Raw genomic sequence first — 15,768 nt, 5'->3', positions numbered from 1 at the left:
TGAAAAACATTTTTCTGAACTCAAGGTCAGACTGAAGTCAGATGTCCAGTATTCTGAAATGAAATTGCTTAAATGCAACTGGTCATTTTCAGATCTAAAAAAGTCAAGTCAAAAATAAAATAGCCAGAATTAGATAAGGCAAATTGAATGAGTTATCAAGGATTTTTTTATTTATTTTTTTTTTTTTTTGAAAGTTACAGATTTCAGTGCTACAAACTCAGTGGTGTTAAAGTTTGAACATCAAGTATTCAGTAGTGGTTTAGATATGTAGTCTCTCACAAAAACAGTTTGGGCCTTTCTTTGCTTCACAGGCCACTCTGACAAATATACAAAATATTTTTGGTGGCTACGAATCCAAAAATCTCATTGGCTGGTGATGTAGTGGTAGAGGTGCATTTATTTTTCAAATCACCAGCCACAAATGAAAAGTTTCCCACCGTGTCAACAAACTACAACATGGACCAGCTGACATCCAGCAGAGTGTCCATGACCTCAATCCAACTCATGATGTTGAATTGACAAACAACTAAACACACAAATCTGATAAAACTCTCCAGTATTGATTATACAATGGATAAAGAGCTGATCGATCGCTGTCGTCGTCTCCATTGCAAACCTCATAAAAGAATACACAGTGTCGGTTAGGACACGTGTAAATCTTTTTACTGCTGATGTTTCCCAAAACTGTGAACCAGAGGTTTTTAAACTATTTTAGCTCCAGATCCAACTTTTAGCAACTCTGGGAATCCTCTCAGGATCTGGTCTGTAGTTTAAGAACCACTGGTTTTTGTGACGTTAACCAACAAACAAGGTAAAAAGTGCACAAAGATTAAAGTGTCGAATCGTGATCACGGACATGGACGATCATGCATGTGTACATGAAAAGTTGTTTTTAACAACTTGGAGTGATGGACAAAAAGTTTCCATGTACACGAGGGACCAGAGATTATTTCTTTAAAAATATTTTAGAGTGATATTCTTCAGGTTGGAGTGGAGAACTAGATCACAGACTAATGTAAATACAGTGTCGCCTACCTGATAATCTAGCTTGCTATACCGCACCAATTTTTAAAACGCTGCCTTATTGGTTAGACTTGCTAGAAGTAGAGATTTTAAGAGGTTAACTTAGTAGCGTGTAGGAGAGGGTACATTTCTTTTTCACTCTTCTATACATTTATTTCAGAATAATATAGAATACAGGTTTATAATGGTTGATAATTCCTGGACTGGATGTTTTAGAGACTTTTCTTTCAAACCAAACACTTCTGATTTCCTAAGCTGAAACATCGTCTAACCTCTTCATGTAACAAACAGGTGGAAACCGTGCGTCCAATTCTTAATCTTTTCATGCTGGAGGAAAGTTATCGTCACATGTCTGCAGCAGGTAATCTGAGCTAGAAATGAGCTGAGCTAAAATGTTGCAGCTGCACAGATTCTCTTGAAAAACTGCAGTGATACAATCGACGCAGGTAAGATGGCTAAAAGAAATAAAAAATAAAAAAACAACCAGAATGTAAATCATACCGCAGAAATCTAGCTAGAGTTTAGAGATTACAGAGTCTGTTTTCTAAACCACCAACCAGTTTATCTTGTTAGTGCAGGAGTGAAGAATATCATTGTAAAATATTGTCGTGAAGCCAAGACTCAGGGTCAAGGCTTGACTGGGAGGAGTTACAGGACGTCAAAAATGGAGGAACCACCAACCTGGTGAATCAAATCAAGGGCCGCGGGGCTGCTGCTTCTGTTTCCAAATGTTTTCCAAATATTATAGCCAAAACTACCCAGAAAACTCCAGCTCTTAATCCAGAGGAACACACACACACACACACACTCACATCCAGGCTTTACACCTCAAAAGTGACAGTTTAGAGTAGAGGTCTTCCACTTCTTTTTATCGTCAAGGTGTTTGAGCCTTTAACTTCGGCCCCAACACGTCAAAACTATTGCACACAGCAGAATATATACGACCCTGTTACGATGCTGTGACCCCTGGAAAGGCAGAGAGGACGCCTGCTGGGACATTAAACTGGGTCATTGGAGGTCAGAGAGGAGGGAAGAGGAGGATTCTCCCCCTGTGAGCACTTTTTTCTTTTTCTTTTTTTTTTACTTTATTCTGAGAGAAAATCCAGAGGCACAGAGGAGCAGATTTTCTCCTGTCCTAACCTCTAAAACCTCTGGAAAATAATGTGAAACTCATATTTTGTCTTTCCGTTCCATCAGGAGAAAAGACGTAGGGAGGAAACTTGGCCACGTGCCGTCTGGGTTTTTTCTTTTTCTTTTTCTTTTTTTGAAACCAGAGAAATGTAGGCTACAGTGATAGTCAGGAGATTTTGAGCAAGGGCCCCTCCTGGTGTAAGAATGATCAAACTACATATTTGAGGATGAAAAGATTCCCCACTTAACCTACAGGGGGACATTCATCAGCAGTTCTACAGCCTCACATGGGATGCAGCAGCGACTAAAATACTTTTATTCTAATTTTATTCTACTTTTTTTTCTCTTAAAGATCATTTTTAGATAGTTTACTGTCTTCCAAGACTAACAGAGGTAATTATTGGTATTAAAAGAGCATAAATACAAAGTAAAAGCAAAAGTAATGAACCTTTTCTAAAACTATAACTCATTTTTCTTCACAGCAGTGCCTCACTCTGTCTGGAGGCCATATTTCATTGTACTTTTATGTCTCAGCTACATCACTGCTGTGAGCAAGTTGCGTTCACGTCTTAAACCACTTTAAAAAATGCTACTGGTTTGGACAAAAAGCTCCTATCCATAAATTCAAACCAGATATTTGCAGCTGAGACAGTTTTTTTCTCTCTTCAAGAGGGAATCTTGGAATTCCTGATGGAAACTGGAATTAATGAAGTGAAAAAACATAATCAATCAAAGATTAAACCGAGGCTGAAAAGGCAAATCAGTTCAAACAAATCAATTCACCAACACACACATTTGCTTTTACTACGTGATTTTTTTTTATTCAGATAGGTATGCAGCTACACATTGCAGACAGAGGAAAGGCAGAGGTGAGAGGAGTTGAAGTCAGATGTGTTGGATCATACTGAGAGGAGGAGGAGGAAGAAGAGCAGGAGGAGGAGGAAGAGAAGGAGGAGGAGCGGCTTTACCTTGGTTCTGGGCCTGAGAGGAGGACAGCAGCAGTGCCAGGAGGGCAGCCGCCACCAGAGACAGCCTGCTCTTCATCTTCAGCTCCTTTGGCTCAGCAGCACATGAATGAAGCTGCGAGAGGAACAAAGGAGGCGGTTAGACCTTCAACATCAGAGCAGCAGAAGCCTCAGGGCTTCACCAGAACTTTATGAATATGAAGCTTGAGGCTCCTTCAACAGCTACAGGAACAATCTACTGCAAATCAAATCTATTGTCAATTAGCTGCTTAAAATGTTTAACCAGTCAAACTTCCACAATTCAATTCAATGCTCCATTAACTGTTCCACATGCAGCCAAACAAATACATGACAGACTTTATATATATATATATGAATGAATCAAGTCCAGAAATCAACAACTTGTAACAATGAAGCAGAGTAAACTTAAGAGAAAACGAAAAACGAGTTGGAATAAAGGCGCACAACATCTCTCTGCGCCTTTTATGAAAGATGAAATTCTAGTGCATTTACACTTCAAAGGCTCCAATCCAGTATCTACTACTTGGGCTGATGAGATTCACCCTCTCTAGCAGAGACAAAGTCTTTCCACACATCAGAATAAGCGAGCATCAACTCCTGGCGCCGTGCGCAATTACGCACCGGAATACAAGAAATAGTCCACGCGTTTCTGTGAATATTCCGAGTAAAATGTGCTTGTCACGGGGATATTAAATATAACTAAGTGTAGAAATACCACAGGCTTCAAATGAATCAAATGAACTATGTGTCATGATGTCGCCTGGAGCTCAAATAATTCACCTGAAAGTGCAAAAAGTCAAAAATCATGCATCACTGACCTATAGAGGAGACTGTAGGAATTCTTTGGTTTGGTGCAAAAAATTCAAAAATAAAAAAGGTTAAATCTCTGTTGTAGACCCCCAGCCTGAGAAAGGGAGAGTGAGGTGGTCCGGTGTTGAAGTCACAGCGCTCAGCGGGTTTTTGGTTCCCAGACGCGTCGGCGAGCCTCTTTCCAAGTGGGAAGACTCTCCACACAATCTGCTACTTAACAGGGGGGCTGCTCCCAGCTCTGCCTGCCCCGCCGCGAGCTCTTACGACATCCAGCCGGGCCAAAAAATGATGTGTAACCTCTGAAAGTGCTGGGAGACACACACAGACGCACGCACGAACACACACACTCGGAAACTTTTACATAGTTTTCTGCATTCCTTTCCGGTGATGGAGGGCTTCTGTGCGTCTCGGCCGCAAGGAGACAGCGGCGCAGATCTGCTTTTCGGGAAGAGGGGGATCAGTGGAGGGAAACTGTCAGAGGGTTTTAGCCCCTTTTTCATTTCGTGAATCAATGGGAAAATATTACACAGTCCAGTAAACGAAACCCCAACTCAGTCTTTGCCTTTTATACGCATCATTCCGGTTTTCAGAGACGGAACAGAAGTTTCTGGGGTCCTCAGCAGGACTTCATCAAAGTCAAGTCTTTCACTTCACTGCTTCCCTATAACGAATAAAATACTGTTGTCATACAGTGTTCAGTCCTACAGAAACTGGACATATTAACAGTAAAGATATTATATTGTATGCTGCACTCCAACACTGTTCTTTTGTCATTGTCATTTATTTGCCATATTCCTCCAGTTCCAAAGTCTGTTGTAACTCCCCCACACCCCACAGTACCACAAAATGTGTTTGCTGTGATAAGCTGAAATTACATAAGTACATATAATACACAACATACAATATTCCTTTTTCACAATCGCACAAGTTGTGTTAGTGTCCCCAGATTTGTCCCAGTAACACCAAAACTATTTAATCGTCTTAATCCTGAAACTTCTTATAGTGTTGTCATGATCTAAGGTTTGTTAAAGCACATCACAAAATCAAAATCAAAAATTTGTATGAGCACCAGAACCTTGTGTATGATGCCTCCAATATTTACTCAGAATCCTACAGTTTGTGTGATTGATGTGTTGCTGCCAAAATTGTCAAAACACAATTTTTTTGCCACAAAGCCAAATGTAGCAACATAAATCTCCAACTTTAATAAAGCATCCTCAGAATAAGCTAGCTGTCAAAATCCAGAAATACTTATGCTCAACATTTATTGGTATTTAATCGCACAGTTTCTGTTAGTGCCATCAAATGTGTCAAAGCAACTCCAGAACGTTAGTTATGGTCATAATAAAGGAGTTGTAGCAGCTTTAAATCCCCAAAATTCACAGAGCACCTTCCTAATTTGTGATTCCACAAGATTTGTTGAGTTTATCAAAAATTTGGTGTAGCTCCCCAAAATCTATGGTAACCTCAAAAAATGCTTGTAATCCTATAACCTGACAATCCACTGTTTGGCATTTGAACAAAATCAGGGTGTTTTAAGTTAAATTATAGCCAAAAAATAAAGTGTGAACATTCTGTGTGTTTTGGCGCCCCCTGGTGCTCAATAGACCTTCAGACACCCCTCAATTCACTCCAATCTCTGACTGACCCTGCTGATTATCAGGTACATTCCACATACATTTTGATTAACCTTCACAGAATTATCCAGTTCTTCTGGTGGGCAGGTAGCGGGGACCATCTCGACCTGGTTTTCATCACCGTCCAATCAGAAGCAGGTTGTCTTGCACAGCAGATTCCTCAGTGCTGATAAGGGTTGGTTTTTATTTCTGAGGAGAGGGAGAAGCTGCAGCTCATCTGGTTACTTTTAAGTGTTAAATGATCTGTGGTGGGCGTGGACTGATAGCAGAACAAGCCCGAGGCCGTGTCTTTTTACACTCAGAGTTAAATTAAAACAGACAGAGAAGAACCCACCCAACACACCAGAGTGTAGATGAACATGAGGTATTTGCCAAGTGAGAGATTCATATTCTTTAAGTTTTTTATGTGATTTCTGTTGCAGAGCTCATGACAGGATGTCACTGTGTTTCAGACAGAGTGTGTTGTTTGAAAGAATTAAAGCTTGAACACTAATTTTGGAGAATTCACTGAGAAACGCTCCAAAAGTCTGAGTTAATTTCTTTGTAAATGTCGCCCTCTAGTGACAGGAACCTGAACATTCACCAAGACTCAAATGTTCAGCGTCATGTTTTGGAAATGAGCAGTTTCTGCTTTTGTTTTGTTGACAGTGTGTATCTACAGACTGTCAAGAGTTTAAAGTCATTTTAAGGCTGCAAACTTTTAGAGGTGGAGACAGAAATCTGAGGTCACAGCTGCAGCAACACTTCCAGTAAAATATACCGGTGGTGTCTTTATATTTCAAAGTTTTGACTTCACATTTTTTCCATGCAACAGTTGTTTTAGAAATCCCTGCTATGCTTCAGAAATCTGCGACAAGTGTGGACTAGAGGTAAGAGAAGTATTTTTATGTGGGTGAATCCACCCTTTTAACTCAACATATTACAGTGCTGACAAAATAAATTTACCCACGTCACTTAGCTAAGTCAGCCGAACCTTTTTGAGACAAGATGCTGAATTTTATTTGCACTTTCCCAAATTACTTAGAAACTTTAGGGAATCTGTGCAAAATTTTGCAGTCAAGTTTTCATTGGCATCACTTTCTCCTGAAGAAATGATCCCAATGAAAAGCTGAGTGCTGGATTATTCAGCATAACCAGGGCAACAGCTCAGAAAGACAAACATACACAGGTTTGGGTCATGAGATATTTTATTGATCCTCAGGTCATCAGAGAGAGAGTACAAGAAATAAATATTGATCCCATGAACATGAAACTATACCCCGCCACAACCGGAAACACATGGCCAAATTTTTACATACAATATAGAGCGGCTGGCTGGTTTTTAAACTGGAAGTAAACAGCTGAAGCAGTGGAGTTATGGTTTCTTCTTAGGGAAAGCTGCATTCCACAGTTCATATAGAACATATCCAGTTCCTGAAAGAAAACAAGTCGGGTTAGTGTGATATTAAACAAACTGTATGTACTGAAAGATCATTTGACCTGCAGATTAAACAGCTGCTGTTTCCAGCTACTGACAAACACAGACTCAAAATTATTTTCTGATGCATTTCCTTGTGTTTTTTTAGTTGAGCAACTATTACTTTTGTTTACTAATACCAATTAATTTGCCGATCATTTTCTCCATCGTTTAGGCGGCAGAATTTCAGAAAATGCCCATCACTGTTTGCCCAAGGTTCTGTCTTCAAACTTCTTTTTTGTGCAACCAACAGCCCAAAACCAAAACACACTTAGTTTACTGTCACAGAAAAACAACAAGCAGAATGGAGACAGAACGACCACCTCATGGTTGTACGCCTCCACTGACCTGTAAAGCTGCAGTTAGCATCCATGTCAGTCCAAACTCAGATCATACATGTAGTGAAGACTCTGAATGAATTCAGTAAAAAGGTATTAACTATATCTCATTATAATTAGCATATGGACTCTTAAGTTTTGACCTGTGACCATCAAATACGAATCAGTTCATCTTTGAATCCAAGTGAACGTTTGAACTAAAATGGAAGAAATTCACTCATGTTACTGAGATACCGTGTTCATGAGAATGAGACAAACTTAAAACCTCTTTCCACAGCTGATGCCAGTGCAGAGGCATAAAAAGGATCAAACACATAACTGATTATCAACCTCTCAACTGTTTCAGATCATTGCAGACTGAATCTTTTTGGCTGTTGATCAGACAAAGTCATCAGTTTTAAGACGTCACACGTTGAGCTGTGGTAACGTGGTGGGTGTCTGTTACTCTAATCTACACATGAATCCATAACTGCAGCCACACTCCTCCAGAACTGATGCAGATTCTGGCTGCATATTGTCGACCTTGGTCCAGTAACACTGGCCATTTCTCAGTAATTTATAATAACTACAGGCTGGTGGTGGCTGTCAGTCAAATTATACACTCACCTTCAGTTATCCTGTAAAATACACGCAAGGCATCACAAAGATGACACAGAGCTCTGTTTAACGGCCAAAACCTGAAGTATTTCTACACATCAAAGTCCAAGATCGCAGTGAAACCGTATTAAATCCAAGCAATGCAGAGTGAGTGTGAAGCGGACACACAACACAACACAAGGAAGCATGAAGGGGATAAGTGTTGCCAGGTCGAGAGCATGAATTACTACACCGCGTGCACAGCTGGAAACACTACTGACAAAGACACTGTATGTAATACGCAATTCATCCCGTTATAGCCAACACCCCATCAGCTTAATAAGGTCAGTAGTGGCACTACTGTAGAGCCAGAGGAACAGATTAGTGCGTTCTATCAGTGTGCAGATAGAAGCTGGCCTGTTGCTTTCTCACTACACACACGTCTGACTTTTTTCAGCAGTTCAAATAGGTCTGCTGCTGTGCACGATGACGCCTGCTTCCCTGGTTGAAGACACAACTGAGATCTTTGTAGTCAGGATTAAGAATGGGGACGTCATCCTCCTGCTCCAGAGCCAGTAACAGTCACAGAAATGCCATGAAAACAGTAATAAATGTGGCAGAGATGGATGCAGCTGTACAGGCTGTTGTAAAACAAATGTATTTCTCTGATGGTTGTGAAAAACTGCTCCTGCTTCTTCTAACACAGTTTAAACAGAGATAATGAGGGAAATAAAATATCGATTCAGTCTTATTATCAGGTATTCAAACTGTTTTGATGTGAACTTTTCAGTTTAAATTAAAATTCTAATTCTGAACCTGATTCCAGTTTTTGGATGAAGAGCTCATCTTAAAAACATTACTCAACAATCCTGCAGGAGGAGAGGAGTTTAAAGCAGACGGAAAGGAGAGACTCTCTTACCGAAGACAGTGAGTGTCATGGTTGTTCTGTACAGCAGAGCATCAGCAGGGCCTCCTTTCAAATGAACCGGCAGCCCATTATCCTCCTGCAGGAGAGACACAGGAAACAAATCACATTAAGCAAAGACACGACTGGGACACTAGGCACTGTTTGCTGTTTCCCCTTGTCCAAGATAAAAGCTCATGAAATGTTTCGGCTTCTGGTGTTTCAAGATTCTCTGTTTGTATAATTATTAATCATTATTATCAGTCACTCAAAAACTGATCTGGTCCTATTTTGATCAGAGTGGCAGGTGTCCAGTTTTGCATTATCACAACAATCTTACAATGCTGATATGTATCATTATATAACAAATCAGATGTAAAATGATACACCTGCAAACTCAAGTGGGCAGAGAAGGGGACAGTGATGTAAGATGGCTGCTGTTCTGGACGATCAACTCATGTTGAGACACACAGAAAAACAACACATGACAGCTGGGTACACTGCAAAGCCAAAAACTGTTTGTATCACAAACATGTTGTCAAGTTTACTCCAGGTGGAGTAAGGTTCTACACAAACTACACAGGAGTCATATTTTATTTTCAAAATGGCGACTCACAGACAGAATCACACTGATGTATTAGAGAGACGTCTGCCTGCAGGAGTCCACACACAGTTTCACTGTTTCACTACATGACATGAGACTGAAACTTCACTGAGCAGATCAAACACTGCACTAATGTTATTGCTTTGTAATCACAGCTGAGAAGGAAGAATTTATCTGGACAGCAGAAGCTCGTTTCAGTGTGAGGGATGCAGGAGTCTGATAACATCAGGACCACGTACTAAACATGGCTGCCATCTTCCTTCTAAACCACAGACACTGTGCTAGGCAGAGTACAACATTTACATTTATTATGATTCTCTGGGAACAATTTTATTAGTGATGCATATCGACCGGAAAAAAGCCGTCTGACATTTTTATCACACATTGACAGCACGCTCTCCGGACACAGTAAAAGAGCATCTTATAATGCAGTTAAGTACATTCGAGCGGTTTATTGTGTTTTACCTGAAACAACTTCTGTTGCTCTGGGACTCTGTTCTTGACCTCCCGGCGGGCAGAGCTGGAGATGGACCGCCGGGCCACCTGCTGTAGAGCCTGGAAACACCCGGAAACCAGCACAGTTACCACACACACGAACAACACACTGAAACCACCGAGTAAATCTATATCTATATCGTTTTTGGAGGATAAAAAATAACCGATAAGAAGCGAGACAAACACGAGAGTAAAAGTGGGACGCGTGCTAAGCTAATGCTAACTCATCCGACGTCCGTTACGGGTTTGACCTCTGACTAATACTTTGAAGCTAACTGTCGCCGCGTTTCTTGTTCCCGCCACTAGCTCAGAAAACACACAATGATCTCCCAAGTTAAACGACAAAGCTACAAGGCAGTATGGAAGTTAAGAGCAGAAAATGAACTTACAAGTACGTTTCTGTACATCTTCACACGCAGACACACAAGGACACCGGAAAACTCTACTTCCGTTTTCAACTGCGTCTTCTTCTTCGTGGAAACGAAGGTAGACTGCGCTCTACTGCCCCCTGCAGTTAAACACGAACCCGGCTCTGACGTAGGTTTCTCTAAAGGCTCAGTTCACCAAAAAATACAGCAGTTTATCGATTTATCGTTTAAAATACACTTTATTCTCACATCTGATATCCTGAAACAGTTCACTTTATAAACAAGTACATGTTTCCTTCTGGAATAACCAGGATTTTCAAAAAAATCAAAGTATATGAGTCTCAAAATGTTGTATATATATATATATATATATGATATATATGATCAATAGAGTCTGATCTTATAATGTTAGGAGGAAAAAATACAATTATTCAAACAGTTTGAGTAAAGGATATGAACACCAGGCAGACAGAGCGAAGTAAAGGACAAACCTGTTTTCATTTAAATGACAAATTTATTCTTTAAAGCAACAATATGACACAGATGAAGTATCAAAAGAAATGTCAAACGCAGTGCTTGTCAGAATTGCAGGTGACAGTTTATCTTGACGAAATGTATTAAAACAAAATGAAAAGTACAAAACACAACAGTTACTCAGCAGATTTTAACATGCAGCATCTGTAATCTATAATCTATAATCTCAGTTTATTATCAGATGAAAACAGCAGGATGTGAGTGTGAAACTACCTGTGTGCATTAGACTGACTCTAGTGTAAATGTTGAACACATAAACATTTATCACACGTATCTAATCACACTGTTACTGTTCTGTCATGCTGTACTGATAATCTTTTATTACTGCATGTAAACAACAACAAATGAAGCTACGACACCGTGTTAATGTGCATGTTCCTGCAGTAGATTTACACACCTGTGACTTAAACCTCCTCGAATCAAGGCAGCAAACTTTAAACCCTCTTTAGACTCAAAACCCCTGAGGTCTGGCGTGCAAATACTGGCCTTACAATGCAATTCTTGAAATAAATACAAAAAATAAAACATGTTATTTGTATGGCTCCCAGGTTCCAAACATGTTGTGGAACTTCCTCAGCACATTGTAAAAGTGCAATGACTCAGTAAAAGCTTGATTTTAGTTTAAAAGCAGGACGTCACAGACGAAACGAGGCACAAAGACGAGCAGCTCGAGCAGCTCCAGGATCAACATTAACAGCTCCGTTACCCAGCATGCAACTCACACAAACAACACTCCAGCTCACATTTAACTGCAACATCAGCATCTCATAGTCCTGCAGGGGCCTGGAAAGGTCTGGAAACCCAAACTGGGCAGAACTTCTTTTTCCTAAGATTTGAAATTCTTTCTGGGCTTTTATCAGATTTAACTGATAACAACTGATATCACTGTGATACCAGGATATAATCTTAGAGGAGATATGTTAGATAAACAAAAGCAGTTTGGATTTTTTCAGCTCTGTATTCAAGCAATGTTCAGATGCATATTTCCCAAAAATGTCAAACCGTTCCGTTCAGATGGACATAAGAAAATCTAATGTTTAACACACAGGATCTGTGTGAATCCTAACTGAGTCCAGACTGAGAATTTCTTTCATTAAATCTCTCAGCACTTTTCAAATCTTTCCAGGCCTGAATGGAAACTCTGTGAACATATATTTTGATATTTGGCTACTTTTCCATCCACTTTGGCAAATAATCAGCTGTCGTCAAGAGATTTTAAACTTAAAGTCCTGTTTGATTATTGGAGAAGTTAAACTGTGGATGTTACATTTTGAAATGTATCTGTCCCTCTGGTCCCTGCACGAGACAGGATCTCTGCTGCTGCAGAGGTGAGCAGGAGAGCAGCCGGTGTCTCAGTTGGCGATGTCGGCGCTGTTGTTGCGGTTGCCGTATTTGTGGTGGATGATCAACAGCACGACGCCCAGGAAGAAGCAGACGGAGCCCACGGTGATGTACGCGATGCCCAGGAACGGGTTCTTGCCTCCCATCCAGGAGATGGTGCTCAGGATCATTCGCTTCCGGCCTTCGAAGCTGCGAACGGGATAATCTGGGTTCAACGAGTTAAAGATGGAAACAGAACCAACCTGAGCTCTAAAGTTATGGGTTTGACAGAGTGTGCAGTGACATGAAGGATACTGTAGACGACCTCCAGGGTGTAGTTCCCTCGGAGCAGAGTGGGAACCATGCTGTTCTTCTTGGGGATGATGCGGTAGAGTTTGCGGAAGGTGGGCAGAGCGGCGGTCCTCATCCACACGATGAAGTCCTCGTTGATGAAGCCGTTGTTCTGAGGGTCAGTGTCCAGCTCGTACACAGGCCTGCGCCAGTTCACCGGCTTCGTCGTACCTGAGTCAGAATGAATGATTATTGATCAGTGATTGAACTCTGTTGTATAACTGATATCACTGACAAATGGTTCAATATGTTTCTAGTTTTCATGCTTTTCACTGTTTCTCTTTCTGTTTGGGTGTTATCTCTCCACACTGATGTCAACACATTTTCTCAGCCTTGGTCCCTGTGCTAACTGACATATGGTTGTCATGTGTTTACAGACTTTCTTCTCTGTTCTTCTTTGATGATACCTTGGAAAACTGCTGTGAGGTTTGCGTTGTCTGTCGGGTTCCTGAACTTCACGTGCTTGTCCGTCCACCAGGCGATTCCTGTTGCTGTCATAGGAATCTGAATCTTTGTGCCGTTGGGGTCGTTGTAAAACAGCTCCAACGTGTCTGCGAGAGACGTAAAGAGGCAGATTAGATATAAATGAAATGAAGAGTGTGTTTGGTGAGCACAGCAGGAAACAGGCTCACCATTGAACATGCTGTTGGCGATGGCTCCGCACGGTGCGATTGGCTTGTTCTCATGGTAAGCATATGGCTCACACTCCTTACTGGGTTTCTGTGAATGAGGAGAGTAAAGATTAATGGCACCACATGCTGACCACATTTAAAGCTGCAACAGACATGTTCAAACACACACCAGGCTGAAAACACAGCGAGCGCTCATGTTGACTTCTTCCTTTATTTGACCGGTCACGCTACAAATGGGAGTGTGTAAAGTGTAAAGTCAACACAGTCCTGAATTATCCACCATGACAAGTGGGCAAAGAGCGTGGCCACAAAGACATGTGGCAAAAATAATCCGACTGAAAACTGAGGTTTTATGCTCAGTAGAAGATGGTAACTTTCTAACCACAGATTCAAAGTAAACTACTGTATGTGGACAACAGAACAAAGAACCGTCTTCCTAACTAACCTTTGCTCTTTGGTCTGTGGTTCGTCCTGATAAAACTCAGGCCTGGCTGTTTGTTGAAAGCTTCAGACTGAGTGATGTGTGGAGCAGACACGTCAGGGAGGTTTGGTGTACAAGTAAAGCCTCCCAGTGCAGCATGAGTGAAAGCAATAGATGCATTTGTTAATTTAATATGATGCAGCAAATTCACTGGTCCTGCATTAAGAGAAGTATCCATTACCCAGCACTGAGTGAGACTGCTGTGCAGTTAAACTAATGCACCTTCTCAGGATTTATGACATGTGACTTTGAAATCACGTCCTCAGGCAGAGTTTCCTGGTGCAGCTTTAGTGAGTGTGTGATGATGCATTTCCAATGGTTCTCTGTGCTCTCAGTCATGTGCTATATAAGTGATTCATACCATGAGGGATTCAAGGTCTCCATTCAGCTGGCTGTCATCTCTTGATTTGACGTAGCGACGGTGGTTTTGGTAAAAGTTGGAGAGGCCGTAATACATGAAGACATTGTTCTGTTGGTTGGGAGAAGAGTGTAAAGGTCAAATCAATCAAACTGACTGAGTGAACTAGGTATGCAAAGCATTCTGTATGTCTCACTTCATATGGCTGGTCCAGGTAGAAGGGTATTGTGCAGGTACACGGCCTTGTGCTGTTCCAGCTGAAGTTCTGGGAGCAGTTGAAGCAGGGACTGGACATGTCCACTCCTGTGTAGTCAATCTGTAAGACAGCAGCAAACCTATAAACCCTCTAAACATACAGAACCATGGGAACAGCGAGCACCATGCCAAACTCCATTCAAAAATCGCCCATTTTAGTGATGAATGTGGTACCAGAGGATGACTTAACATTTTTAACTGAAAAGACATCGTGTTGTAGTTATGTCGATATGTAAATGATCATCCACCAATTACACGTGTTTAATTCAAAGTCTACTGGAGTTTAATGCTTTACACGTTAAGTAGTAGTTGTGTAGTTTAGGGGAAGATAATGGGCGTTGCAAACTAATGAAACAATCTTAGATGTGGATTTTATTGCTAGTTTTTGGGAACACTTGCGCCGAATTTCCCACAGAAACAAGGGCTTTCAAATCTGTCATATGGCATATGAAACAAAACCCGGAGAATTACAAATATGTATGATCATAGTAAAATGCGCAATTTCTGAATGGATTTTGGTGCGGCTAGTCTGAGCACCAGAGCCAGCTCCTCTTAGAGTACTGACATTATGTCGCGTTATAACATATAATAACTCCCGACATGTCATATAACGTTACCTCAAACTCCTTGATGTTGTTGGACGTTACATACAGGCCGATGCCGATGGGGATGAAGATGAGTCCGATGATGAAGAAGGCAGGGAGGACGGTGCCCGCGGTGAGGATCGGCTGCCATGCGGGAAGTCTCTGCTGTTTAAACGCGGTGTTTTCGGGCTTCTTGCTCCGCAGTGTCCCGCCGCCGGGCCCGGACACGGTGATGTGTCCATCCTCGTCTTTGGCGTTGTAACTAGACGCCATCATGACTGCTGCTCCTTATTACCAAGTTGTCGCTAACGTTAGCCAGCTAGCACCGTTAGCTCCCCGCTGTCACTAACCTGTAAACACACCGGATTTAACGGCACACACGCGCTGACATACAGCGATTAGTAACTTAAATTACGTCACTAACGTAACGTCACGAGTGTTTTTAAGATATTCGGTGATTTAATCTATTACTGTAATCACCAAACGGCTAGCTAAAACGCTAGCAACAGCAGCGTCTCCAGGAAGTTTACAAACAAGTGAACGCACCCCCAGGTGACGTAACTGGTTTGGTTGCAGATGCGTTCGAGTACTGTCGGGAATATCGTAAATTCTTATTTAATCGATCCAAAAAAGATAATGTATGGGATATTTAAAGGACACAGCTGCAGAAAGTTTAGAAAGAGCCACAGAGAGATCTCAGATAGACACGGAGCCTCAGAACGACCATAAAAAGAAACAATACAACCTCAGGGAGACTCAAAACATACATAAAGAGATGTACAATGACAACAAGGACACACAAACGTGTTGAGTGTGTTGTATCTTTCAGTTTGGATGTCTGGCTTCTGTGTGGGAGCGGTGAGGGGCTCAGCTGACACAGCACATTTGTAGAGGGCCATTATCTCCAACAGAAATGAGACAATAC

General features: G+C 41.3%; 3 protein-coding genes across 6 annotated transcripts in view; all 3 read right to left on the bottom strand.

Annotated features, from left to right (window-relative positions):
- col12a1b (collagen, type XII, alpha 1b) overlaps nt 1-4,233 on the bottom strand; it is a 105,635-nt gene extending 101,402 nt beyond the window's left edge. For 2 of the 4 annotated variants that reach the window (XM_018674645.2, XM_018674647.2), the window contains exons 1-2: nt 3,959-4,229; nt 3,123-3,234 (exon numbers count right to left, since the gene is read on the bottom strand). In XM_018674645.2, the coding sequence (XP_018530161.1) occupies nt 3,123-3,198 (76 nt within the window). In that variant the 5' untranslated portion in view covers nt 3,199-3,234; nt 3,959-4,229. Of the gene's footprint in view, nt 1-3,122; nt 3,235-3,958 lie in introns of all 4 variants that reach the window. The other 2 variants (XM_018674648.2, XM_018674649.2) reach the window with 2 other exon arrangements.
- Nucleotides 4,234-6,756: 2,523 nt separating this feature from the next.
- On the bottom strand, nt 6,757-10,475 carry LOC108882257 (cytochrome c oxidase subunit 7A2, mitochondrial). Its single transcript, XM_018674663.2, has 4 exons — nt 10,350-10,475; nt 9,931-10,020; nt 8,877-8,961; nt 6,757-7,000 (listed from the first exon to the last, which is right to left on the bottom strand). The coding sequence occupies exons 1-4, from the start codon at nt 10,365-10,367 to the stop codon at nt 6,942-6,944; spliced, it is 252 nt and encodes an 83-aa protein (XP_018530179.1). The 5' UTR covers nt 10,368-10,475; the 3' UTR covers nt 6,757-6,941.
- A 347-nt stretch (nt 10,476-10,822) lies between these two features.
- Nucleotides 10,823-15,391, bottom strand: LOC108882256 (cell cycle control protein 50A). Its single transcript, XM_018674662.2, has 7 exons — nt 14,877-15,391; nt 14,201-14,320; nt 14,008-14,115; nt 13,166-13,253; nt 12,941-13,084; nt 12,498-12,704; nt 10,823-12,408 (listed from the first exon to the last, which is right to left on the bottom strand). Exons 1-7 carry the CDS (start codon nt 15,117-15,119, stop codon nt 12,215-12,217), a joined length of 1,104 nt encoding a protein of 367 aa, XP_018530178.1. The 5' UTR covers nt 15,120-15,391; the 3' UTR covers nt 10,823-12,214.
- Nucleotides 15,392-15,768: the final 377 nt, after the last annotated feature.

The sequence above is a fragment of the Lates calcarifer genome, linkage group LG7_1 (assembly GCF_001640805.2).
Source record: "Lates calcarifer isolate ASB-BC8 linkage group LG7_1, TLL_Latcal_v3, whole genome shotgun sequence".
NCBI classification, from domain to species: domain Eukaryota; kingdom Metazoa; phylum Chordata; class Actinopteri; family Centropomidae; genus Lates; species Lates calcarifer.
The sequence above is the reverse complement of the archived record's forward strand: the minus strand, read 5'-3'. Positions and strand labels throughout refer to the sequence as shown.